Source organism: Lacerta agilis, chromosome 14, assembly GCF_009819535.1.
Source record: "Lacerta agilis isolate rLacAgi1 chromosome 14, rLacAgi1.pri, whole genome shotgun sequence".
Taxonomy (NCBI): Eukaryota; Metazoa; Chordata; class Lepidosauria; order Squamata; family Lacertidae; genus Lacerta; species Lacerta agilis.
In genome coordinates, this window is record NC_046325.1 from 15,050,537 (window position 1) to 15,076,377 (window position 25,841).

Consider the following 25,841-nt stretch of genomic DNA (forward strand, 5'->3'; position numbering starts at 1 on the left):
TGGATTTTTTTTCCTTCAATGTTTTTACTAAAATCTTTTGCTGTTGAGACACAGATCCAGAAAGGGTACATGGGAGAAGGAAAGATGTGGGGTGAGGGAGGGAACAGGGAGAAAGGATAGATGGACACAGCTTCATTACATTTTGTGTTAACAAAACAAAACAAAAAAAAAACCACAAAGGGAGTTTATTTTAAATGTCAGGGGATTTTTTTTTTTTAATATATATAATACAAAAAAGCGAGGACTCTAACCCCAAACTGTGGGGGTTGCATGCAACAAGAAAGGTTTTCAGCGGGTGGGGCATCAATGCTTGGTGTGGGGGGCTGACACGCTTGGAACACGAATCACGAGAGAAGCTGAGGGAATGGAGCATTAAAACAGACACCATGAAAGAATGAGGTGCTTGGGCAAGGAGGGAAATTCAGAGCAGTTCCTCAGCAGGGGAATGGAGGGCACTCCACACTGAAGCCATGGAGAAATCCAACCATTTTCCATCCCATCCCACTGCAGCCCCCTGCCACCCCAGACTTGAGCTCCTGGCACCTACAATGCCCCTCAATCCTGATTTTCATCCCCATTCTAACTTCTTTTTGGGTTTCCCAAGTTCTGTCAACCCCTCAACCAACACAACTCTATTCCCAACTCTGGCCTCCCCCCACCCCGAGCTGCAATCTTGCCCCACAATTTTGTCCCACAGATATCCCATCCTTGAGCCCTCCTCATTCTGTTCCTGAGCTGAGCTTGTTAAGTCTTTCCCGTCCCATTGTCTCACTCTTTTTGTGTAGCTGATTTAGGGGCAATAGGGAGCACTGCTGGAATGAGCAAGAGACTTATGGTGACGAAGACTGTAGCTATTTGGCTAAGGACAGGAGAGGGTGCATGGGTTTATGGGACTCTTGTGGGGCTAGACGTTAAGGGGACTAGAGCAGGGGAATCAATAAAACAAGGGTGCTCTCTGAATGCACACACAGCCCTTCCATGGCCCTCTGAACAAGAGCTGCTGCTTTGGCTGGGCAGGTGCTTTCCCAACACCACTATTTTACGAGCACAGGCAGGGGAGAGAATGAATGAAACCACCATTAAATTAAACACCCAAATATGGCCACTGCATATCCATCTGGGCTTGGAGGCTCCAGCTGCCAGTGAGGGAGAGGGATGGGACTGGGAGGGTTGGCTTCTGCCTCCCCACTCCCAGAAATCACCAGGGCTGTGTGGGGAGGGCTTGGCTCACAACCGAAGCTCCCTCCATGGGCAGCACCGTGACAGCGGCGGGAGGTGGGGCCGAGACTGCTGCCGCGAGGGGGCAGACCTCACCCGTACCTGTGGAGGAAGACAGATGCACAAAGTCAATGGGGTTTCTCACGCTCAGAAATTTAACACAGATGTGTAGCCTGATTCCTTCCACCCTCCCCCTGCTGTAAGCTGCAGTAGAAGACACAGCTGGTTTCACGTAGTAAGGAAGAGATGGATGCAGCTGCCCCTTCCTCCAAAGCACCATATTTATCCATGTCCTGCAGGGAAGTGCCCTTCCTTAAAAGGCTGAAAAATAAAGCAAGGTTGAAAGAACTCACTAGCTCTAACTTGAAATTAACTGCAGACAATAGAGCTAACTGGGGTTTATCACTTAAATTGTTGTCCTAATGCATAATAAAGGTTAAACTTTCACAGGAAAGTTTTCTCAGGGGACTCCAGCTCTCACAGTTCTCCAAGATGCATGACACATAGGGAATATGTCCATAGCAGTGACTGGCGCTAGAAAATCTCCCACTACATTACAGCATCTCATGGGAATAGATTCACTTACTGCTGCCCCATGATCAGTAGTATCTCAAAAGCAACAGTTACGCCTAATGTTGGACATGAGGCAAAGTAACAAAGAGCAAAAAGGAGACAAAACACCCATCGATGTACCCTGTCTGCTGCTAACTTCAAAATATTAATGGTAGTCTATATTTCTTGTTAAAAGTACAATAACTCCATTGACTTTGGAAAAATAAAACAATATTCAGATAAATAAAACATTCAAAGGATTATGTGCACCTTTTCATTAAAAAAAATGAAAGCTCAATCCTGCTTCTATCCTCTTTAGATGAACCTGCAAAAGGATCCTGAGTCACACATAAGCATCCAAACCAAGACAAGCACTGCAATATGCAGGCACTTAAACACTGGCAGAGGGATGCTAATTTAGGATGCAGCCGCCCCAGGGGAGATGGGGTTCTCCCTCTCCCACTGAGAATACAAGGACACATGGGTACCCTATGGGACAGATGGGCTTCCCCTCCCCATTCCCTAGGACAGAAGGAAGCGGCTCTTGCCTGGTGGCCCGGCCAACGTTTCACCGCAGCGGTTGGCCCTCAGTGGCCGCAGCCCCTTCTCCTGCGTGCGTCTGCAGATGCCCGTTGAGCTGAGCCGGGGTCTTGCAGTGCACGCCACACAGCTTGCAAAGGAAACGCTCCAGCCGCGGGGCGGCCAGTCCGTGGTCCTTGACCGCGTGGACCCTGAGGTAGGCCGCTGTGGTGAACCCTACGGGAGGGGGAGAAGGACAAAAACCAGCCAGGTCAGTGTCCGGTCTACTGAAAACGTACTCCAGTGTCCTGTAATGCTTGGCTGTGCCTCACCCTAGAGGCGGCTGCGTCTCAACATCTAGTGAAAGATCCATTGCAACAGGGCTCCCTGATGAAGAGGCAGCTTCTCCACCCCAGAGATGGCTGCATCTTGCCACCAGGTAAGCTCTCTCTGTATGAACAACAGACCCCACTCTAGGGGCAGCTGCATCGCGGCATTGAGGAAGTAAAGGTGAGGAACTTAAGACTCAACACAAAAATATCAGAGCTGTAATCCTAGACCAGATCTAGCTGGATGAGAAGAAGAAAAAAGCAGATTTCCTCCCCCCCCCCAAGCAAATCTATGTTACCTATATTCTCTGCAATATGAAATACTTAAAAGCCATAAAAGACTTGTAAGAAGTGATTAATAGTAAACTGCTGCTTTATGCTTCTGAGAATCCAGTTATCTACAATATGTTGAAGATTTTATTTTAAATATATGGGTAAAGCATAAGATTATGCACATTATCCAATGAGATAATCCAGGTGTTTCCACAAAGGAAAAGCAGATTATTATTTTTTAAAAACAACAACACTGCTTCTTACTAACCTGCACATTATTCAGCCTATTTTGAGTTATGTTTTAAGGATATTGTTTTCTATTTAAAAATAATATACCCATCTAAGTATGTCAGATGGGTAAAGTTGTAATACACAATTCAAATATTAGCAGTCCTCTTTTCATAATGTTTAGTTATCTACCTGCACATTGGATTCCATCAATATATGGAGAATTAGCAAAGCTAACTATATACAATAAATCATGTCATCCTACACTTACACAGTACAGTGAAGCTATTTAAGCTTGTGGCAAAATGGAACTAAGGAGATGCTCAGACATGAAAATGTAGAAAAAAACATTAGGAGCCAGCTGTCTTGCCAAGCAGTTTTCTTGTTGAGATAAAGCAGGAAGTTTGAGCAACAGCTGCAGACCAACAAAAATAAAATTCTGCTTGGTCTCAGATTGGTCCTTCAAACACAGCTTGTTTCAAAGGCATTATTATATATTCTTATCAAGTCAGTCCTCTTCTGCAATTCTGTATTTAATGCTCACAGAGAGTAAGTTTGGCTCCACATGTAAAGGACTCAAACCCGGCTTACTACTTCTAAAGCAGGCATGTACAACTTTGACTTACCAAGATGAATGCAGCCCACCTACCACATACTGCGGCCTGTCAATTGGATAATAAACCCTCTACCTATAAGGCCCTGGTGGGTCACCATTCATGGCTGTTCAGCCGAGTTAAAGTTAGTGAGAGCCTGGCAGGTATGTTTGAAAGCTTGTGGAAAATCAGCCACATCTAATTCAAACTGCAAATGAAATAACCTGAAACAGGTCTCAAGCATGACTCTGGCTGATATACTGAGAAACCATATTATAGAGGAGAAAGCGCATATGCAAGTATCAATTAAAGTTGGAATCCCATGCAAATGCAGCTGGGTGTAAGCTCCATTGAAACCTAATTCTCACAAAACCTACATCAGATTGTACTGTGCAACTGCTAGCACTCCCAGAAGAGACGGTTAAGCATTTTTCTCTCACTTCCAGATACTTTCACAGAGAGCCCTGTCCTCTTACCTTTGTTGCACAGTTCGCAGACATGATTCGGCCCTTGGCTGTGTACTTTCATGTGGTCCGTGATGTAGGCGGCGCTCAGCATCTTTCCACACACGTGACATGGCACCTTCTCCTCATGACGGACTGTGTGAGCACGCAGCCGATCCTTGGTGGCAAAGGCTGCTTCACATGTCTGCAGAAACAGAGAGAAAGGAATCATGGCGAAAATGTTTTTGCCTCCAACAGCCCACTTCCCAAGGCAACCAAAGACTATGGGATTTGAGAACATGCAAAGTTCCCTTTAAGTACAGGGGACCTGACATTGCCTTCTCTTGCACCAGAAACTCAGGCAGTTTATTGGGGGGAAATTAAATAACGGGAGGGAGTGGAGAGTTCATACAACAATACTGTCAGTGGGGGAAGGTACCTCACATTTGAAGGGCCTCTCTGTCGAGTGGACTTGCCGCACATGGCTGTTCAAATGGTCCGGACTGTGGGAGGCAAGAAATATTCAAGTAAGTGATCTGTTCTTGAGGAATTCTCTTTCATTCCCTGCTATAAAGGTCCATGCCCCCCTCATTATTAAATTTGTCTCTTTTTCCTTCTCAATCCCAACCAAGTTGCTATAGTTGCATGTCTCCTAGAGCTGGGTTGTCCCTGTTTCTTTTACTGGTAAAGTTTTTCTGCTTTTAACAGATGCACAGGAATATGCTTCTTTTGGAAAAGCTGTTCCTCTTAAATGCCAGTTAGCTTGTAGCTGTTAACAGTACAATAACTCTGTCATTAAAAAGTGCCAGTTATAGTTTAACAGGCTTAATTCATCATTTTTAAGCATTCACTGATGTGAGTCTAGGCAAGATGAGTGAGGGAGACTATGTGCCTACAGAAATGTTCTTGGGGAATTCATCCACTCAATGGTTTATTAATTAGCCACAGATTAGTCACAGATACTGATAAAACCTAAGCTGGAAAACAGTTCAGAAAAGGATTTGACACTCAAGAATCCAATTGATTTATAGGGAACCCTCCAATAGAAAACAAGCTGAAAATAGAAACAGTAAACTTAGAACTGAAAGATGCTGACATGTTTTAATCTCTTTTTAGTTTAGAGCTAGTTTTAATTTTTTTTAACATTTCTTATTTTTAACTAGCTTTGTTGATAATATTCTTGTAAACCTTTTAGAGGTTTTGTTACAATAAAATGGCATATAACTTTTGTTAAATAAATAAAATAAAGGTTGTCACTTATTTGAAAGAGTAAGAAAGTGCAGTGTTAAAAAATGGGAGCAACCTTGAATATATATAGCTAGCTTGCCTACAGGAAATTTCTACACTACAGCACATGTGTAATTTACTGTATGTGGTTTCTGCTGCTAAAATTACAAGCCCTTTTGGTGATGAAAAGAAATTCTGGATATATTCAAGCAGTTTCCAGCCAAGGAAATAAACAAAAAGGGTGTAGAAAACAACGTATTCTACTCAGGTGTTAGACTCCTCTGTATTTTATGTAGTTCTGTGTGACTTGAGGGTGTATGTATCAGACCACACCAACACTCATATTTTTTAAAACCTACTTTTAAAAGGTTGCATTTCTAAAGTTATTTCTTTAAAAGCCCATGTTTACTCCTTTATTGTTGCAAGTCAGAAGCCTGACTCTATGGTATCTAGGAGCTGTGAACCCTGGAATGTTACTAGAATTTTTTGTTAAACAGGTTAAATAAATTTTAATTTTATGTTGTGAACCACCCTGAGATCTATGGGTATAGTGTAGTACACAAATTTAATAAACCAATCAACCAACCTACACCTGTCCTTTTGCTTTCATTTCTACAAGGGGATGTCAGATCAGAAAACTTGAGCACATTCTTTTTACGTTCATGCTTTATTCTGGGGGCTTACAAGAACATCTAAAGCTCATGGGGCAATCATTGACTAATTTGTTTCTCTGGAATTTTCTCTATATTTTGAGGACAGGCTGCTCTTGGTATTCCATGCAACTGCAGGTCCACGCAAAACCTGGAACAAGTGTAGGAATTGAGATGGCCTAACTTATCTTAAAGAGCAAGTGCATTCTTTCTACAGTTGTACAGAAAAGCTGGCAAATGTAAGGGCAATTTTGGTAAAATCTCAGAAACAAAGGGAGAGAAACCTGGAGACAGAGCCTTTCTGATCCGGCTGCAACATATCAGTGTTCTATGCTGCCAGCATGGTGACAATGCAATTACTAAGTACATTTGCAAATGTTTAATTCTGGAAATGTGAGGTTTTCTTTCCCCCCAAGCTGACCTCATTGTCTGTTGCTTGATCTAACAGCCAATTAATATGCAAAGAAATTCCATAGATCTGGTACTTCTTGAACTGTACACATCAGATTGCAGGTGAGGGACTACATGTTTGAATGCACCTCCCTGTTAAAACAGATCCCCTGAATGAAAAGATAGCATGTCAAGAAAGCTTTTACAGTGGTGCCTCGCAATATGAAATTTCGTCTTGCAAGGCACCATTTCCCATAGGAAATTAATTAAAATTTAATTAATGCGTTCCTATGGGGGGGAAAGTCCGGGGGCCCCTCCCGACCGGCACCGCGCCGCGTTTTAAGGCTGCAGCGAGCGAACAGCAGCGCTTACAGTGGTACCTCGCCAGACGAATTCGTCTTGCGAAAAAGAGCCATAGATGAATTCGTCTCGCGAGTCAACTAAAAACTCGCAAAACCCTTTCGTTGTGCGAGGCATTCGTCTTGCGGGGTACCACTGTAGTTTCTTACTAACATGCTAGTTCAGTATATGCAGGGATTTGTTTTTACATGGAGGAACAATGAAACATGGACACTTCTGTTGGGTGGCCAAGGTAGTCAAGATTAGGCTTGGAGGAATTTGATTTATGGCAAGAGCTGCAAAGGGAAGGGATCCTGAGGTGCCCCCAGACATCCCTCAATCAGTTAATGTTAGCTTCTAGTCTAATAGTGCCATCCTAACTCATATTGGTTCAGGATGCTGTCTGCTAAAGCTTATTCTGTATCACAAGGGGAAACACCTTTTCTAAAAGCCAACCTTCCTCACGTAAGCCCTGCAACAAGTCCCCTTTGAACTGCCTCCTCCCTACACCCTTGAATCCCTCGTACCGAGAGAAACTCTTTCCACAGTGGCTGCAGATGTACGGCTTGTGCACAGCACCATCATGAGAACGGACGTGATAGCTCATGCGGTCCTTCCGCTTGAATCGCTGCTGGCAGACAGGACACTGGTAGGGCTTCTCGTCTGAATGAGACAACTTATGCCGATTGAGATGGTAGACGTCCCGGAAGGCTTTCCCACACATCTCACAAGCATGGTTCTTCCGGATGCGTTTGCCTGATGCTGTAGTGGTCACCAGCCCTGCTCCTGACCCTGCTGTGTTTCCTGCACCTTCGGCAGGGGCAGGAGTTGCTGCTGTTGTGCCACCGATGGCGGAAACACTAAGCAAGCTGAGGGGGACCATGGTGGGCATCTTCATGGTCGTGGGTCCAGCGCGAGAAGCTTTGGCCCCTGTATGAATGGCTTCATGGCGCCGCAGGTTGTAGCCATTTTTGAATTCTTTAGCACACAGGGAGCAGATGTAAGGACCTTTGCTCTTGGGCTTCTTCTGGGCATCACCTTGCTGTTGTGTAGCAGAAGCTGCCTGTGAGGTTGGGGCTTGTGTAGTTTGAGAAGATGGTGCTACCTGCCCACCACCACCCTCAGAGGCAGAAGGTTGCTGCTGCTTCAAAGCGGCCGTGTCTACTGTGGAAGCAGATGGTGCAGAGCCAGTAGCGGCAGCAACCACAGCAGCAGCAGCGGCTGTTTCTTGGGCTGCAGCCAAGACAGGAAGGAGATCCACTTGGAGGGATTCAGCAGGGGTGGCTGTCTGCTGGGGAGGGGCTGTTGTGGTGGCAGTCTGAACAGAAAAAAGATTTTATACTTGAAAAATACAGTAATGAACAATGAATCCTGAAAGCCTACAGTACTCTAGTAACTTGTAGAGTGGGTGGAACAGTAAATTCCCACTTCAAAAGCATTCATCTCTCATAAACTAGCTTGAACTCATTTTAGGTGGGAGAAGACTAAGGTGGGCTGGATTAATTATTATTTACCAAATGTTATGGGAAGAGAAGCAGGAATACTCGCTACAAACACTCACCAGCTCCACTGAATAGTTAGAATTCAAGTTAAAGAGCTGGGCATCTCAGAGTTGGAGAGCTCTGCTTTTACAGATACCATGCCCGGCAAAGTGAAGACTTTGGTATTTCTTACTAAGTCTGGAAAATCTAGCTCAGTACAGTGCCATCAGCGTAAGTGTACTGGAAGCTTCACCCTAACTCCAACCACAGAAAGTACTAGCTCATTTGCTCTCATGCATCTGCACATTTACAGGAGGGAGAAGGACAACTAGGTTCCAGTTTGTTAAAACATTCTTGCTGGTTGCCTGTGTGTCAAAGGCAACTGGACGATTGGCTATTTACGAGCCTGGATTACAGAAACTTTATCTGGGATAGCTTTCTGCCTATCTTAAAATGTGTACCCTCCATTCTAATAATACATATCATCATAAGTCTTTAAAATTGATGCCAGTGAATGGTGTGGAAACCACAGCATGTCTGAAGCTAATCAGGTGTGAACCTGATCATTCTCTTGGATGGGAGCTCCGAGTACGAGCAGAATATAAAAACACATTAGAAAAGAAATTCAGCCTACAATATCTCATTAAATATATGGCTGATGCAGCTTTGTACTATTTAAGTACTAGCCTGGTAGCCATCAGTGAGAAGGAATTCTATGAAGGCAAGTAAGTAGTCTCGGGAAGGAGTGAAGGAGTTTTCCATCCCTCCTGTGCACCTACCAGAGAAATGCAGCTAACTGATGCAGGAGGGACAAAGCTCTCTGTCCATCTGCCATCCCTAGCGTGCTAGTAAAAACATGGCAGAAAAGCAACGTTTGTAAACTTATTTACAAGGCTTTTAGAAAGAAGAAATGCATAGATTTGAGCCAACAACCATTTAGACAACCAATTTGTTCTTATTCCTTGGCCAAAATATTTTCCTGAATTTTCAAACCGGAAATAAATCACAGGATTAGAAAAAAATTGTTTGGGACTTTTTAAAAATCTAGAAAAGTATTCTTTTTAAAATGCTAACAATTTAGAAATCAATTTCAATGAAAATATGTAGGCAGTCCATGGGTCCAAACTAAGCCGTTTTACTTTGTGATTTTCACTTTTACAAAGAGAGATTTAATTTTTTCACTCCAAATTCTACAAACCAAAAATTACTTCTTCACTGAGCAGCTTTTGTGCATTAGCTATATAAGATGATGAACATAAGGACCCTTGGTACTGGGCTTGCCTGGCTAGAAGACTTTCTAGTGCCCATCACCATGAGAAAACAGTAAGGACAACTACCATATCATGAAGTGACAGTCTTTCTTAACTTCTATAGATGTGAAGTTAAGAAGGGACTTGAATTCAAATTCCTGTTCAGTCACTGATTTGTGACCTGGGTCAAGTCATATGTGCCAGAAACTAGGTAGAGTTACTTGGAAGTAAATTATGCTTTGTTTTGTATTGCTTATTTCCAGGAAAATGTGTGAAGGACTAATCCCTTAATCTCTGTACACTGGTCAGAAAAATGGAACAAGGGATGCTATCAGGAAAAATGACAAACCACTACATAAACCTAAATTCAATCTAGCATTTCAGAGATCTGTTATTATTCAAAAATACAGTTGTCTTGGTTATGTTCCTTCACAACCTTTTAAATTCAATTTAGAGCATTATCTGTAAGTGAAGTTCAAATAGTTCTTTCACTGGTACAGGTTTGTCAGCATCCAAGTCTGGGTAGCTTCCAAAACAACCAGCTATATGCAACATTAGTTATACTCAGAACAGATCCACTGAAATCAGTGAACATAAGTAACACCAGTTGATTTCACTGGGTCTACTCAGGGTATGATTTAATTAGTTATTACCCAATAAAGCTTTGATTCAGATTGCTTTTTAAAGTATAGAATTAACCAGGGAAGGGCTGACCTTAAACTGCAATCCTATGCCTACTGAACATGGTGAGACTTACTTCTGAATAAATGTGTATGGAATAAAGCTGCCTATCAGGGTATTTATACAATAATTTATTTTGTTTTAATTTGTTACCTGTTGAAGTCTGGGATATATGAGGCTAGTAATAATAAAAGCAAAACAAATCCAAATAGAACCAAGATACTATCTGCATAGCAAGGGAGAATTCTTGGCCCAGTAAAACTTTAACTTTTGTTTAATTCAGAGTAAACTTGAAGTGCACCAGATTGACTTCATGGGTTTGGTAACTGAGAACTGGGATGGTTTCTTTTAGCATAAGGGTATAGATTTAAGTACTTGGCTTTAAAGCTCTGCCACAAGCTTTATTGGGTAGTCTCTGGCAAATTATTATTTCAGAGCCTCAGTCCCACAATTGTTTTATGCTATTTTTTTGTATTGGTGCTGCTTCTGTATTGATTTTAATTGACTGAATACTGTATAGTTGTATTTTATTGATTTTAATTTGTGAACTGTCCAGAGGACATGGTTAATTGGGTGGTATATAAATGCTGAAAGTAAACAAATAAAAATAAACATTTAGGTGACTGACATCAAGTAAGAGTGGCTAAATAAATGTAAAACAGTATTTACAGTAAGAAATACAGAAATTATTTTTTAAAATCAAGTATTTGTACAGGGTACCCTTTGAGGTTGAGGCAATTCGTATAAAAAATTTTGGTCTCCAGCACTGAGATGCAGCTGCCTCAAGTAGATATCGTTTTTCAAAGGGGTCCATCGCTCTCCATTTGGTGCCCAGACAGAGCTCACCTGGAAGGGGCTTTGACTGCAGCCCTGAGCAGCAAAAAATCTGGACTGGATTTCGGTCCCAACCTGCAGAGGGTTCTGTGTATGACTCTGCTAAAGAGACAGAAAAGAAGAAAGATTAGGGAACCTTAAAAGAAAAAGAATCCTTCCCACCCTTCAGCAAATTTGGAAACTCAAAGAGTTAAATTCAAAGGATGGCAAGAGAGAAAATGGGTAATTGTAGGAAATAATTGTGTTTGGTTATTCCACAGGAACTATGGGTGATGAGCTGAAAGATTTAGAGAGAGCAGCAATTGCTTGACCCAAGTAACTTCAAGCACTGTATGTAAGTGTGGAGTAGTTATGGTTTACAACAGGCAAAATATGGGGTTGAATCCAATGTAAGTAGGGCAATTAAAATTAATAGATATGCCTTTCTGGTCCATTAATTTCAGTAGGTCTACTCTAAGCAGAACTTAGTTGGTTTCCCATGGTGTGGGAAAGGAGGAAAGTTTGTTTGTGGGAGAATAGAAAGCTGGGTGTAAGGTATGGGACTGTAAAGATAAATTGCTACACTGGGCCAAGATGAAGGTTTGAATATTGTGTACAAAAGTATGGAATAAAAGAGGGCATGTACTAGGAGAGTCTACTTTTCTTTGGGAATGGGGCAAAACAGCAGGCAAGGGATTCCCAACAGCAGTAGATATGGGCCAGCATTATGTTAAGGTGTATGCCTGGGAGATCCCCCTCCCCAACCACACGCATGATGGTGAAGTACTAGGGGAGCCATGTCTCTGACTTAGAAGAGGAGAGACATTAAGGGAAAAGCAAGTAGTTGCATATATGAAAAAGGGGAAGGCCTGAGGCTGAGCTCTGCAAAGGGAAAACCCCAGGCAGGAAGCACTAGGAGGGAGGGCGATTACCCAGGAAAGGAGTCAAGGTTGAGAGCAGCAGACAGGAGGTTATTATTTGGTCAGAAACTGGAAAGGGGAGGTGGCTGAGGAGGTGGGGCTGCAGGTTTAAAGAGGAAATTGTCTGCAAGGGAGGCTCAGGTGGTTAAGAAAAGGAGCTCCAAAGGGTGGGGAAGTAGGGGCCTCATGCAATCTTGACAAAATTTGGCCACACATGCCTGGCCACAGGAAAAGTTGGAGGTAATGTACCTCCCACCATGTATACAGCTACTATCTGTATCATAATGCATTTGTGGGTGAGGAGGAAAGAAGTAGGGTCATCTCCCTGCAGTTTTTAATGTCCAGAGACACATAAAGATAGGGAGGAAACAGGTGGAAAATCCAACACTACACCTGTTGGTTGCCAAAGGTGACATCTAGCTACCTCCTTTTTGTGCCTGAGCTTCAGGGTAAGTAAATAGCGGGGCCAGGAAATGAACATGAAGTCTCTCCTTGGCATGTGTGGCCAAACTCGCACTGGTGTTAAGCAGAAACCCCTAGAGGGCACAGCTTTGGGGAGGGGAAAGCAATTATGGCAGGAGGACATTTTATTTTGTGGGGGGCATGACGGGAAGAGAGGATTATGTGAGCGTAGCCTTGGAGAGGGCGAGGCAGCTGTAGTGCGTGTGTATCTGAGGGGGGGCATTTTGGAAAGCAGGATCACTGGGAGTGGGACCGAGGAGGCACCGAGGTAGCAACTGGCAGGGAAAAAGGTGGGGGACAAGCGCGAGGGGATGGGCAGAGCGAGCGCGAGAGGGAGGTGACCGTTGGTGGGGGGAGAGGGAGATGAAGCGCGAGGCGGAGGGAGGGGCTGGGCACAGCGAGCGTAGAGAACGAGGGGGTAGGGGGAGCGCAAGGCTGCGCTGGGCGGAGGGAGGTGACCGTTGGGGCAGCGCGAGGCGGGGGGGGGGGAGCGCGTGCTGAGTGCGCCCTGCTGGCCCGCGCGCGCAAGGGCCCCCGCCCGCTGGGATTCCCGAGGGGAGGGGCGGGGCAGGGAGGGTGTGAGCGGGGAGCCTACAGCTCTTGCTTGCGCTCCCTTGTCCTTCTCCGCTCGCGCTCCCCCCCTTTTTTTTAGCGGAGAAGGGAGGGGGGAAGGTGGAGGAGAAGGGAGGGGGGGTTACCTGGAAGATGAAGCTGCTCCAGTTGCTCGGGTCCATGGCGGCGGCAACGAGCGGGGGAGGGGGGGTTCAGCTCGGCGAGAGGGGGGGTCGGGAAGGGAGGGGGGAGCGAGTGGGGAGCAGCAGCAACGTCGCGCGGGCGGGGGGAGTGAAGGTGGGAGGGGGGATAGAGCGAGGAGGCAGCGGCGCGAGGAAACCTCGGCGCGCACGCTGATTGGCCCCCTCTGCGCGCGCGCGCGCCCCCCGGCGCCACAGCCTCTCTGGGCGGGGAGGGGTGAAGAGGGGGTATGGAGAAGGCGGCAGGTAGCGATTGGGTGGGGCTGCCGTCCTCGCTCCCGACGTGCGCGGGATCGTACAAAAGGCCCCCACGTGTGGTGCTTGCTGATTGGGTGGAGTGACGATCGCTGTGACCGTAGGGTTTTTTCCTTTAAAGAAGAAAGTTGATTGGCCGGCGCCGAGGCGGCCGCGCGCGAGTAACGGTTGCTCCTTTCCCCTCCCCGTTAGTTTTCTTTTGAGTGACTCCGTCCCCTCTCACAAAATGGCCGCCAGGGAAGAGCTTCATCCGTAATGGCCATTATGGTGCCTTTTCTCTTTCTAACCCTCATTCCGTATTATTCAACCCCCTGCCGTACACTTGTGTCGCCTATATTTAAAAAAATGTCGCAGGGAAGACGAACGAACTCAACAGCACATTTGGCCTTGCAGGTACTAGTAAGTAAGGTGTAGGGCGATCTGCATGACGGCTGCTGTGATCTAGAACTTAACACAGATAGACAGCTATGCTTTTATATTACATAGTATATTATGTCACTATAGCATGCGGCATTGTACTGCAGTTTCAACCATGTCTGGAAGTAAACGCCTTCGAATACAGTAGAAATTCTGAATAGATATGGTTTGTATTGCCCTCTTGGCGCTTACACCACGAACAGGAGATTTTACTCATTTATGCAAGTTACTTTAATGTGACTTTTATGCAGACTTCAGCTGCACAACCTTCAGCAAGAACTTGAGTTAAATATGAGACTTATAACTATGTCACCTCTTGGCAAAGAAGGCCTCAACCACAATTATCTAGGGTCCCTTGTTTTATCACATGACAGGCTTGGGATAACCCCAGTATCGCATTTGTGCATCAAATATTCTTAACTGAGCTCAGTCAACCAATCACTTTATTTCAGCTTTAAGCTCATATAAAACAATACTAAGACAAATACACATTACATTTAAAAATTAATGACAATAAAAGCCTTAATAAAGATACAAAATTAAATATGGGAATTATAAGGAAATTTCTCTTTCCAAACAGCAGAACTGAGCTCAGATTTAGCACCACAATGCTACTGACTCAACTGGGCAGGCAAACATACAACAATTTTTAGTAGAAATCCCAGTGGGCAATACCATGTTCACTTATTTTTACTATGATCGCTGTCCCATGCACCCTGTTCAATCCACATTATACTTGTGCCAGGGCAGATTTGTAAAGTTAGCTACATTCATTTAATATATGCTATTTTACTACATTTATAATTTTCTTGTCCTCCAAGGAGTTCAAGTGGTGTACTTGATACCCTGTGGGATAAGTTCCAGATAGTGACAACTTCAAGGTCACCCAGAGCTTCATGGGCCAATGGGAATTTGAACACACTATGAGTCTTCCTTGTACTAGAGAGGGATACTAACCTCTATAGCACTCTGTCTTCTGGCTTGAATTGCACTCTGCAACCACAAACCACTGAGCGTCAGACTTTTATATGGATGCTGTCAACATCTTTTCTCAACGCCTCTGCTTGGTTTTGAGTTGGACTTTTTAAAAAATTCTCCCAGTAACTAATTTTCCACAAGCCTGTGTCTTGAACGATTCTGATAACTTCTCTCTCTTTTAAAGCCAACCCAAAACACAAGTTTACAACTTATTTGTTGTACCCCTTGTAGCACGGAGCTGGGCAAATTGAGGCTTTTGAGGGATTACAATGAATCGCTATATAATAGGAAGATGCTTCAAATACTTAAGTGGTGGAGGTGAAAATAAACATTTTCTAACAATGACGGAATGTGTGGTCCTGCTCCTGGATCATGTATATTTGAAAATATAACTGTTGCTTATGAGTGGGCATAGAATTGCAGCCCAATTTAATAGTGAATGGGACTTGCCCCCATCAAAGAGGGACTATGAGTGCAGCCCTGCTGTGCAATCCTGTGCGTGCTTTAAAAAGCCAAGCCCTCTATGTTGAATGATGTTTACTCACAGGCAAGTATACTTAGGATCGCTGCCTTAGGGCTTCCAAGTAAACAGGCATTGAAGTGGAATGCCCATCATGTTTGCTGCACAAGTGAGGTCACGCAGTTTGCTTGGATGTGACGGCAGAGGAAATGGCTGACAGATGAACAACCCAAAATGACACGCTTTTCTGTGTTTCTGGTGCACCTTTCAAATGGCTGTTGCCCGCTTCTTCTGAAGTGGACAATTAGTATTCCTTAATTAAAAAACAACAACAGACTAGGTGACGTTACGCTACAGAATTTGTCTTGTTTTGGAAGCTATTTCTATCAACGCGCATGCGTTTTGCAGCATTTCGGTACCGTAGTCTTAAAAGAAGGAAAATACGCATGCGCCTTGGGAAGGAACGGGGGCGTAGCAGTGAGCCGTGCATAGACCGATGCGGAGGCTCTGCGAAAACAATACGCTCGTGCGCAGTACAGCTCGCTGGTTGTGTCGCGCGCGCGGCTATATAGTGTAAATAAATCAGTGCGCATGCTCTTAAAGCCAAGGTGAGCGCATGCGCACCGGGACGTCTGCGTGCTCCGACTACTGTGAAGAATGCAGTATGCGTTTGCCGCATGCGTAGTAAAAGCACCTCGCGATTTGCCGCCTCCCCTCGTTTTCCCGTATGAGTTGTGATCTCCATTTTACGCTGCCTAAACGCCGGCAGTGCCGCCTGTGAGCGAATTTCAGTCCTGATTGTTTCATGTTTGCAATAAATGTGAAGAGGCCAGGATTGAAAGCAGTTGCTCAAGAGTGTTCCTGATGAAGAAATTAAGTGTGAAGCACGTTGGGTTTAATTTTTAAAGACGCATATATTATTCAGTCGTTTATCCCTGCGACTGATGCCTTTCCGCCTTTTTTGCTGTTAATGTGTAAGAAGAAGAAAATAAAGCATCAAAAGTAACCAGGAATTCCTACCTTCAATTAAACTAAAGAAAGTATTTAACTGATAATTACTTTGTAGATACTTTGTGATCTTCTTAGTGGCCTTGAAAAGTACAGCCCCTGCAAGAAGGTGTGGGAGGGGAAGCATTTGCACCCTAAGGAACAAACGTTCAAATCATATAGGAGGCTCCTCTTCACGCTAGAATTTCAATAAATTTCTCCCCCAAGCCGTTTTGTGTATCCAATAACCAGAAAAGTGCTGAAATAATTTTTCATGCATTGCTTCTGTATTCGTTACAATAATGTGAGATTGGCTTTTCTTTTTCATTTGTATACTGCCCACCATCTGAAAATCTCAGGGGTGTTTCACAACAAAAATAAGAGATAAAAAACCACAAAATATATGATAAAAACAAAAAAAACCAGCAATGCTCCCCTCCCTGCCACACACAGCAAAGGCCTGAAGGCACCAGGCGGATCTCTTTGTGTTGCCAGTCACCCTCCAGATCTCTCATGGAGGAGGCACATGAAGAAGGGCCTTGGAAGATGATCACAAGGTCTGGGTCGGATCATGCGAAGAGGTGGTCTTTGGGGTATTGTGGTCTAGTACCGGGACTTTGAATTAGGCCCAGAAACTAATTTGCTGCTAGTACAGTCAAGCCAGGATCAGTGTCATGCTCAAACGGTCTTGCCCTGGTGAGCAACCTGGCTGCTGAATTCTGCACCAGCTGAAGTGTCCAAACCCATCTTCAGAGGCAGCCCCATGTATAGCTTGTCTGATACAGCATACCAAGTGTGCATCTATTACACAAATGTAAAGTAGTTTATAATAACTTTAGGACCAGTGCTTTGCCCAAAAATAACTTAAGAATTGTAGGATGACATCTCAGGCAGAGATTCCTTGGTCCCTAAAACAGCTACAATTCACTGTGAATGGTAAAAACTTTTATATCTGAAGTTGCATGATTATGCTGGATGTAGGGTAGGTTAGGGTGGCTAACTGTCCTGGGGCTCCTGTGCCTTTAACTACTGCCCTATATTCTTCCCCTTATTGTTGCAGTGATTGAAAAAGCAGCACATGCTGCATTCCGTCTTATCATGCAACTGTTAAAAAGGGAGCCCTGCCCTAAAAAAATCATTGGTAATTTGCCAGCTTTTAGCAATTGGGGTTGCTTGCCTCTTTGTTTATTGAAGGATTTATGTAACTTGAGAAGTAAATAACCAGGCAGAATTTCAGAATTTTTTACAAGCTTTCATCAAACCCACCTATCCCAGCATGATATATATAAAAATGCTTCTAGGTCAAGTAGAAAACCCCTAACAATTTTAATACCCCAGTAAGTTAACTTGAGTTTGACCAAACTGCGGGAGGCAATGGAAGACAGGAGTGCCTGGCGTGCACGAAGAGTCGGACACGACTAAACAACAACAACAAAGTTAAGGTTACCAGACACCCCCGTTTCCCGGGGACAGTCCCCGGATTTACAAATCAGTCCCCATACAAAATCCATTGAAGTTGAAAAGTGTCTCCGGATTCATTGAAAAAAATCTGGTAACCTTACAGTAAGTCAGTCTCAAGTACCGGTATCTTTACATGCGAGTGGGATTATACAATATCTGGTAGGAAGGATATGATACGATATCTGGTAGGCCACTTCCCTCGCATGGGAATTCCCTTGTGACTTTACAGCTATATAAAGGACAGGTTTTCAACAAGTGAAGTGTTTCCCACCACTGCTTTTATACCAGCTCAAACTCCAGCTGTTATTCCCCATCAGGGCATTTTGGCACCTGAGGCAAACCACAAAATGGTGCCTCCCCACTGCCAGGGGAAAAGGAATGAGTGAAGTTCTACGTTGGAAACAAGGGTGGGAGGGAGACCCGCAGCACCTCCTGTTTGTCAAGAGGCTGCTGTAGAGCAGGCATGAGGAGGCTCTGCCAAGAAAGTGCATGCCACAGCCGTCATTCCCACCATGGATGGTGCTTTCCTTGGAGGCTGGATCTGCTGCCCCCGTGGATCCTGCTGCCTGAGGTGGCAGGCCCAAAGGAGGGCTTGTGAGAGTTGTTTGGTGCAGGGATACCAAAGAAGGATGTTAAAAAATGCCAAAGTAAACAGTTCTGGTGCTTTATTAAAAGAAAGTTGCAGACTTCAGCAAATCAGCCTGCCAGGTCTCCCAGCCTTTACAGGCATGGGACGGACACCGCAGTGAGGACATGGCTTGTCCGCACCCAAGCAAATCTGCATACATTATTTACACACAAAGCAGCATTCGTCACTTTGGCCAGGACTTCCATCGCTCCACCTGACTAGGTGAAGGCATAGGTGGCAAATACCCAAATCTTACAGATAGTTCCCCTTTCTGGGCTCAGAGCCCAGCACCCTAAGCCCACATATAAGGATAACATCAAAGCAAGCTCATTAGCCTATAATAAAGCAAATGAATATATAGGAGCTAATTGCTGCAACAACTACCAATTACTGTAATTGGGTTATCTCGACTTCCAAGGTAGCATTAGCAGAGCTTCCAGAACAGTTCACCTTTGGATCAGCACAGTGGTTGCCTCACCTTGCCTCACAGGTGGGCCGGCCCTGATCCCCACCCTCTCTTTCTTTGCCTGACACTGCAGCGCCCACAACCATTGTAGGCATGATGCTGAAGTTGGTTACCAGTTCCCAAACATCCAGAAGGCTGTTCTCTACAACACAGCGTTGAATCCTGCCTGCTCCAAAGCTTCCCATGATAATAAGCCACTGTCAAGTGCATATTCATGTATGAATAATAGCCAAAAGATGTGGGGGAGGGGGGAATAAGGAGCTTAGGAGTGTACATCCCAGAATAAGCTCTGAGCATCACAAAGTTGTGCTTTGGGGGAGCGTCCTCTGTAAGATGATGTTGAATTCCATCTAGCTCAAAGCTTACTTGGGGTGCAAAGGACATATATTTTTTACATATTTTGGCTATTGTCCGTGTGCAGACATGCACTTGACCGTTCCTTGCACCCAGAGGATTCAGCAACATTTCATAGAAGACAGTCTCCCAGTTGTGCAGGTGCATGCTTTGTGTGGTCCCAAACCTTATCCTGAGTTGATCACTCTCAGTTCCTTGCTTTTTTAATCGTCACATGATGCTATCATCACACATATAGGAGTGTTGTGCAAAGATGGTCATTTTGGGCCGTGTCCAACGCTAGTCCTACTCAATGAGTAGCCTCACTGAAATGATTGCATCTAAGTTAGGCATGTCTATAGACTTCCATGGGTCGAATTAACATTGGCTACAACCCTTAAGATTGTAGAAAATCATTGCATGTCTTAAACAGAAGAGTCCCCTGAAAACTGAGGAATGGGGTGGGGGGGCAGTATACTTACCTTGTGATTCATTTCAGGGACATATATTTCTTTTTTAGTGTTTTGAACTTTCATTAGATAAGGAACTGGGAATTAGGAAGCTACTTCAGCATGGTGAGGCAAATCTAGAACTAGGATATGAGAAGTAGGAACCAGCTTCAGCAACATAATGGAGACTGAGATGTGTGGCCACACCTCTATTATGAACAGCCGCAGTTCCGTTGGATAAGTTTGTCGTGACTAAGAGCTCCCAATATGATGATTAGGGGATGCAACTACCAATATCTCTTCTCCCCATTCTTTCAAAGTGTGGCCCCCTGCCCTTATTATTCCTTCCATGCTGTTAGGGCCACACATTAAATTGCACCATCCATTTAGCAATCTGCTTTCCCTTTAAAAGGTTCTCTCCCAATCGCCACTTTGCTCCTCCTCTACCAGGAACCGAAAGCTTCAGGGGAATTCCTGGCTGCAAAACTCTCCAGAAAACAAGCGCTCTGTTCTGCAGTAAGTTTTCTCCTGTCGCAGATTCCACTTCCTTTTAGCTAGTAGACGTCTTCGCTTAGGATGTGCTCTGGATACTATCCACCTAGAATCGGGAGGTTGGTTACAAAAGCAATAATCCCCTTCCAATGCTGGAGCTTGAAGAATTCGGAGTTGCTGAATCTTTTCGTCTGCCATTATATGGAAATTTAATTTGTCTTGCTTTTTCTCCCTCCCCCCTCCCCTACCCAGATACCAATTGCTGCAGCTAAGCTGTTCCAGAAGTCTAGCCTGAGATTTATATTTTCAACAAGGTTAAGGTCCTGTAACTTCCTGTCCTAGTCTTTTTCTGTGCCTGATTGCTAAAACACTTTCCCTGTAATTGCCTGGAGACTTTGATTCTGCTCCGTGGAAGTGGGTGTGTCCCCTTAACCACCTCCCATCCAGGCTGCTTGTTGCTGTACAGTGTATTAATTTCTGCAGAATAGGGCAGGGCAGGGTTCCCTCAGTTTGTTGAAGGATTAAGTGCAGCGAAAGGGATTGGTTTTTAGCACAATGTGGATACAAAGGGTGTCGCGCAGTTCCTCCAAGCCTTGCCCTTGGGGGTAAGCGGGAGGGAAGGTGACTCAGGGAGTCCAGGGTGTGCCCAGAGCAGCGTTTTAAACTGGAGACTTCCGTCGGGTTCATCCTGTTCAGATTGCCCTCTCTTTACAACCGCTCTCAGGAGGCGAGATGGCAGCTGAATCCATAATCCGGATCCCCCCGTACCATTACATCCATGTCTTGGACCAGAACTCAAATGTGACTCGAGTGGAAGTGGGACCCAAGACGTATATCCGCCAAGACAATGAGAGGTGAGCAAGCCTCAAAAAAGGAGGACGTTGGATGGGTTAAAACAAAATAAAATAAAATAAAAATTCCTTCCAGTAGTTAGCAGAGTAGTTTCCATTTGCCCCCTTTCCTCAGGAGGGCTCTAGTAGTGCTACACACAGTGAGTGATGCAAGTGTTAGTAATTCCCTGCAGTGGTTATGCTCCTCTTCCTGCTTTGCTGTTTTCTCTTTCTCCCACAGATAACACTTAACTTTTTAATAGTTATATTTATGAGAGTCATCGCCCGCCCTTAACCATAAGGTTTGGGGTTTCTTGTTTTCGATAAATTGGTTTTGTTTACCGTATACGTAGGGGAGACCACAGTAACAGAATCATTACTTTGAAATGGCTGAAAGAGAACAATTGTCAGCCAGGAGAAAGGGCAACCTGAACTCTAAAGTTCTTAGGTATGTTACAACAGGCACAACTGTGGAATCTTGCCTAGGCCAAAGCTTACTCCAGGTGCAAAGGACATTCACCTTTCTGTACTCTTATTTGAACTAGTCTGTCACCGCACAGCCCTGTTGTAGGTTTGGAAGTGGTTTGCATGAAGTCAGGGGAGGGGATCCAGTTTCACAACGGTCATGCAATGGAGTGAGAAAGGAGAGACACCGAGAGGAAAGAAGTGGTGCTTTAGAAAACGATGGGAAGGGTCTGAATAGGGTGAGAAGGGGGAAACATTGAGGTTTTGTTTTTTTAAAAAAAGTTTTAACCAGGAGAAAGAGCGAAGATGTGTACAACGCACAAGCCAAAACCAAAATGCCTTTCTCAGCTCCCTTCTTGCTGTACTCAAACCTGGTTTTAACCGCCACATCTGTCCCCTCGGTGTCCTTGCAAGACTACGGGTATAATGAGGTCACTTTGCTAAACCTGAGCTGCCAACAAGATATAAGATCTCTTCTCAGCTGCAGAGGACCCACAAGTCCACAATCCTAGCCGAGCCTTTTAATTCTTCCCTCCAAACCTGCTTCCCACTCCAGGATCGTGTTTGCCCCAGTGAAGATGGTGATGGTCCCCCCTCGCCATTACTGCGTCATCCTCAATCCAGTGGTCCGAGGAGCAGATGGTGCAGTAGAGCTCCATGTCGGGGGGCAGGTGCGGCTTAGGCATGCCGACCTAGAGATCAGACTGACTCAGGATCCTTTCCCTCTGTACCCAGGGGAAGAGCTACAGCAGGTAAGGACATGTGAGCTTCTCCTCTCCACAATGGGGCCCCATAGTGAGGGCACAATCGGAGGGCCATTAGATGTGGGGCACATGTGTTTGGGCCTACAGCTGTTAGCCATGATGGTTCCATTACCTCCATCATCACAGACAATATGCCTCTGAACAGCAATAGCTAGGATCATGAGCAGGAAAGTGGTCTTGTGCCCAGGTCCTGCTTCTGGGCTTCACAGGGGCATGTGGTCAGCCGCTGTGAGAACAGGATGCTGGACCAGATAGGCCTTTGGCCTGATCCGGTGGGGCATTCCTTTGAGATTCAGCACTTTGAGATTCTCCAGAGGAGTCGGAACATATAAGAGTCTGCTGGGCCAGGCCAATGGCCCATTCCGCCCAGCATCCTGTTCTTAACAGTGGCCAGCCAGATGCTAGTGGAGATCTTCATGTGTTAATCCAAAAGCAGGACCTGATCACGAAGCCTTTGATTTGGGAATTGTTCCGTTGCCATGACTCCCTTTGCTCACTGTCTCCCCCTCCCTCTCTCCAGGGTGTTACACCTCTGCAGGTTGTCCTGCCTAACACTGCCCTGCATCTGAAAGCCCTCTTGGACTTTGAGGATGACCATGGCGGCAAATACGTTGCTGGGGATGAATGGTTATTTGAAGGGCCTGGTAAGTGAGAATAAGCTGAAGTTCAGTTGTGGCACAAATGCTTGGTACGCAGAGCGTTCCAGGTTTGATCGCTGGCTTCCCCAGTTAAAGGGAACAGGTAGGAGCTGTTGTGAAGAGCTTTCACCTGAGACTTTTGCCAATCAGAGTAGACCAGGGCTTCCCAAACTGAGTCCTCCAGTTTTGGTTTTGGGTTTGTTTGTTTTTTTAAACTACAATTCCCATCATCCCTGACTGCTGGCTCTGCTAGCTAGGGATGATGGGATTTGTAGTCCAAAACCAGCCGGAGACCCAAATTTGGGGAAACGCCGGACTAGACAATAGGTGGACCCAACAGCCTGGCCTGGTGAAAGGTCAGCTGTGTGGTTTGAGGCCCACCTTCTTGTATAACAACCTTGTTGTTCATAGGCACCTACATCCCACAAAAGGAGGTCGAAGTTGTGCAGACTATCCAGGCCACCATCATTCGGCCCAACCAAGCCATAAGACTTCAGGCACGGAAAGAGTGCAAGGACAGAGAGGGCAATAAGCGCGTGACAGGTATGTCTGCCATCCCACCCACAGTCTTGTAAGGTGTTCTGTTTTTCTGATATGACCTGCCTTGTGACTCCCTCTTCTTCACAGGTGAGGAATGGCTGGTGAAGCGGGTTGGGGCTTACCTGCCAGGTGTGTTTGAGGAAGTAGTTGATACTGTTGACGCCTATGTCCTGACTGAAAAGGTGAGTGATGGGCTTGTTGCCCCTCATGGTGAGTGGAGGAGGCATGTGGGTCAAATCTCTGCTGCAGTAGCTGAGCAAGGATGTGCCTAGGCATTTACAGTAGATTACCCTGTAGGTGGTTGAAAATATAGTATTTTCAGAGTCAGAGCAAAAAGTGGGTGGGACAGCTTTTATTTTTGCCCCCTCCCCCTGCTTCTCCCTCCCCCTCCGCTTCTCCCTCCCTGCTCAGTAGGCTGCCAGGGAAGAGGTCAATATCTTTTGCCAGAGCTCTGAACTGACCACTTGCAAAGTTTTTTTTTGAAATCTATAATTCAGCTTAGGGCCATGTAAAATTAGGCAAAGGGCCTCAGATGGCTCACCTGTGCTCTAGCCCAGTGGTTCCCAATTAGCTAAGTACTGACGACCCCCTTTTTTTCAAAAGCCAGCTGTTAAACAGCTCAGTTAAAAAGCATACCTAAACCAGGCACCCCCAAACTTCGGCCCTCCAGATGTTTTGGACTACAATTCCCATCATCCCTGACCACCGGTCCTGTTAGCTAGGGATCATGGGAGTTGTAGGCCAAAAACATCTGGAAGGCCGCAGTTTGGGGGGTGCCTGACCTAAACCATTCCCCATGCTGCAGTTGGCGTGGCCACCTATTGGCGACCACATGAACCGCAGAACATGATGGCACATTGCGTTTTTATGTATATAGGAAAATATATACAGTCTATGCATGTGTGCGGGGGAAAACAGAATTAAAAATGGTCAAAAAGCCATGGAATGGATCACAGATTTTTTTTAAATCACACATTCATTAATCTAGATAAAACCTGAGTTGTTATGTAACTTCATCAGACTGATGAAGTTACGTATCTCCCCCCGCAATGCATCTGAATATTATTGCAATATGATGGTACTAGACATTAAACCTGTTAAATTAACGGGCGCTAGAACATATGTGGTCAAACATTTTTTAAAACAGAGTTTGGGCAATGTTTGTTTATGGTATAGATCACACCAGTGGTTTCCCCCCCCCCCCCAAATGAATAAATAAATGTTTGTCCTACAGAATTTCAGAGGCGACTCTGCCTCAATGTTAGTTATAGAAACTTTGTCAGCTCTGCGTCCCTGTTGCCCTAGCAACGTCGGGGACATGCGCAGAGCTGACTGAGCGGCTCTCGCTTGACATCGCTCGCCCGCCACCACTTGTAACGGCCGCTGCCGCTTAGAAGTAAGGGCACGTGAGCGTGCACCCGCGCACACCCACAGCTTCAACAGTTTCCCCGGCCGCCCAAAGTCTCTGCGCTCCAAGTCCCAACGGCTGTCCGTGGGGCACATGCGCAGTAGCGCAATCCCACGGACACGGGGACTGGACGCAGAGACACTTGCACTTTATTACAGAGGATAGCATCACAGTTGGCTAGTAGAAAGTGACTGGCTACCACAGCCAGCCAGAATGACTAGTTGTGTGTGTGGAGGTCACTTGTATGAAAAGTCTGTGGAAAAAAGAATGGTGTCTTTCCCCACAAATTCATGCCATCCATTGTCTCATTCTTTCCCTTCCCTCGTAGAAAGCGCTGCACCTCCGGGCCTCAAAGACGTTCCGGGACTCCCAGGGTGTTACCCGGAAGACAGGAGAAGAGTGGCTGGTCACCATGGCTGACACCGAGGCCCACATCCCCGATGTTTACGAGGAAGTCCTGGGTGTTGTCGATATCACCACCCTGAACAGCTGCCAGTACTGCGTGGTTTGTGACCCAGTTGGAGCAGATGGCAAACCCCAGCTGGGACAGAAGAAGGTGATCAAGGTATGCGCCCAAACTCAAGTAGCACAGGGGACTTCAAACCTCAGAAAGCACCACGGGAGTTTCACACTAGTAATTACGGCCAATCTCCTTACGCTGTGGGAGGGTGAATTTATTTATCTGTATATTGATATTAGGCAGGGGCCTGCTAAAAACTTCATTGTTTCACCAAGTCCAGGCATCTAATTTTAGCATGTGATCTTGATATGTGGTTTTAGTGAGTATAAGTGTTTTATAATGTGTGTGTTTTGTGGTTTTTTTTAATTATCGCTTTAGACTCTCGCATCATTTAGGAGGTCTTTAGTTCTAGTAAGCAGTATATACATTTTGTAAAATATAATCACCACATTTCTCAAGCTGGCTGGAGAGGGAGTCTCTCTCTCTCTCTCTCTCTCTCTCTCTCTCTCTCTCTCTCTCATTTTCCCCAACCCTCATTGCTGTTTCTGCAGGGGGAGATATCGTTCTTCCTGCAGCCTGGAGAGTGGCTGGAGCAGGGCATCCAAGACGTTTACATCCTTTCAGAAGAAGAGGGCCTCCTGCTCCGTGCCCTTCGCCCCTTGGAAGAAACAAATGAGGTAGGAGGACCTG

At 45.4% G+C, this 25,841-nt stretch overlaps 2 protein-coding genes across 16 annotated transcripts in view; one reads left to right on the forward strand and one right to left on the reverse strand.

Moving 5' to 3' along the window:
- On the reverse strand, window positions 1-13,362 carry MAZ (MYC associated zinc finger protein). 9 transcript variants are annotated; one of them, XM_033169177.1, is made up of 8 exons: window positions 13,067-13,362; window positions 10,894-11,106; window positions 9,022-9,087; window positions 7,289-8,079; window positions 4,595-4,658; window positions 4,189-4,360; window positions 2,319-2,526; window positions 1,203-1,320 (listed from the first exon to the last, which is right to left on the reverse strand). In XM_033169177.1, exons 1-7 carry the CDS (start codon window positions 13,100-13,102, stop codon window positions 2,339-2,341), a joined length of 1,530 nt encoding a protein of 509 aa, XP_033025068.1. In that variant the 5' UTR covers window positions 13,103-13,362; the 3' UTR covers window positions 1,203-1,320; window positions 2,319-2,338. The 9 variants fall into 9 exon arrangements, with proteins under 9 accessions (XP_033025075.1, XP_033025069.1, XP_033025068.1 ...); XM_033169176.1 differs by having other exon boundaries at window positions 10,894-11,109; window positions 13,067-13,360; XM_033169181.1 differs by having other exon boundaries at window positions 11,020-11,106; window positions 13,067-13,358.
- The window catches only part of MVP (major vault protein), a 27,745-nt gene continuing 14,248 nt past the window's right edge, over window positions 12,345-25,841 (forward strand). The window contains exons 1-9 of one of the 7 annotated variants that reach the window (XM_033169170.1): window positions 12,345-12,658; window positions 20,299-20,366; window positions 20,771-20,900; window positions 21,898-22,093; window positions 22,626-22,749; window positions 23,155-23,286; window positions 23,371-23,465; window positions 25,020-25,256; window positions 25,703-25,828. In XM_033169170.1, coding sequence (XP_033025061.1) covers window positions 20,779-20,900; window positions 21,898-22,093; window positions 22,626-22,749; window positions 23,155-23,286; window positions 23,371-23,465; window positions 25,020-25,256; window positions 25,703-25,828 — 1,032 coding nt within the window. In that variant the 5' untranslated portion in view covers window positions 12,345-12,658; window positions 20,299-20,366; window positions 20,771-20,778. Of the gene's footprint in view, window positions 12,659-19,960; window positions 20,071-20,146; window positions 20,166-20,298; window positions 20,367-20,742; window positions 20,901-21,897; window positions 22,094-22,625; window positions 22,750-23,154; window positions 23,287-23,370; window positions 23,466-25,019; window positions 25,257-25,702; window positions 25,829-25,841 lie in introns of those variants that run through there. The other 6 variants (XM_033169175.1, XM_033169171.1, XM_033169168.1 and 3 more) reach the window with 6 other exon arrangements.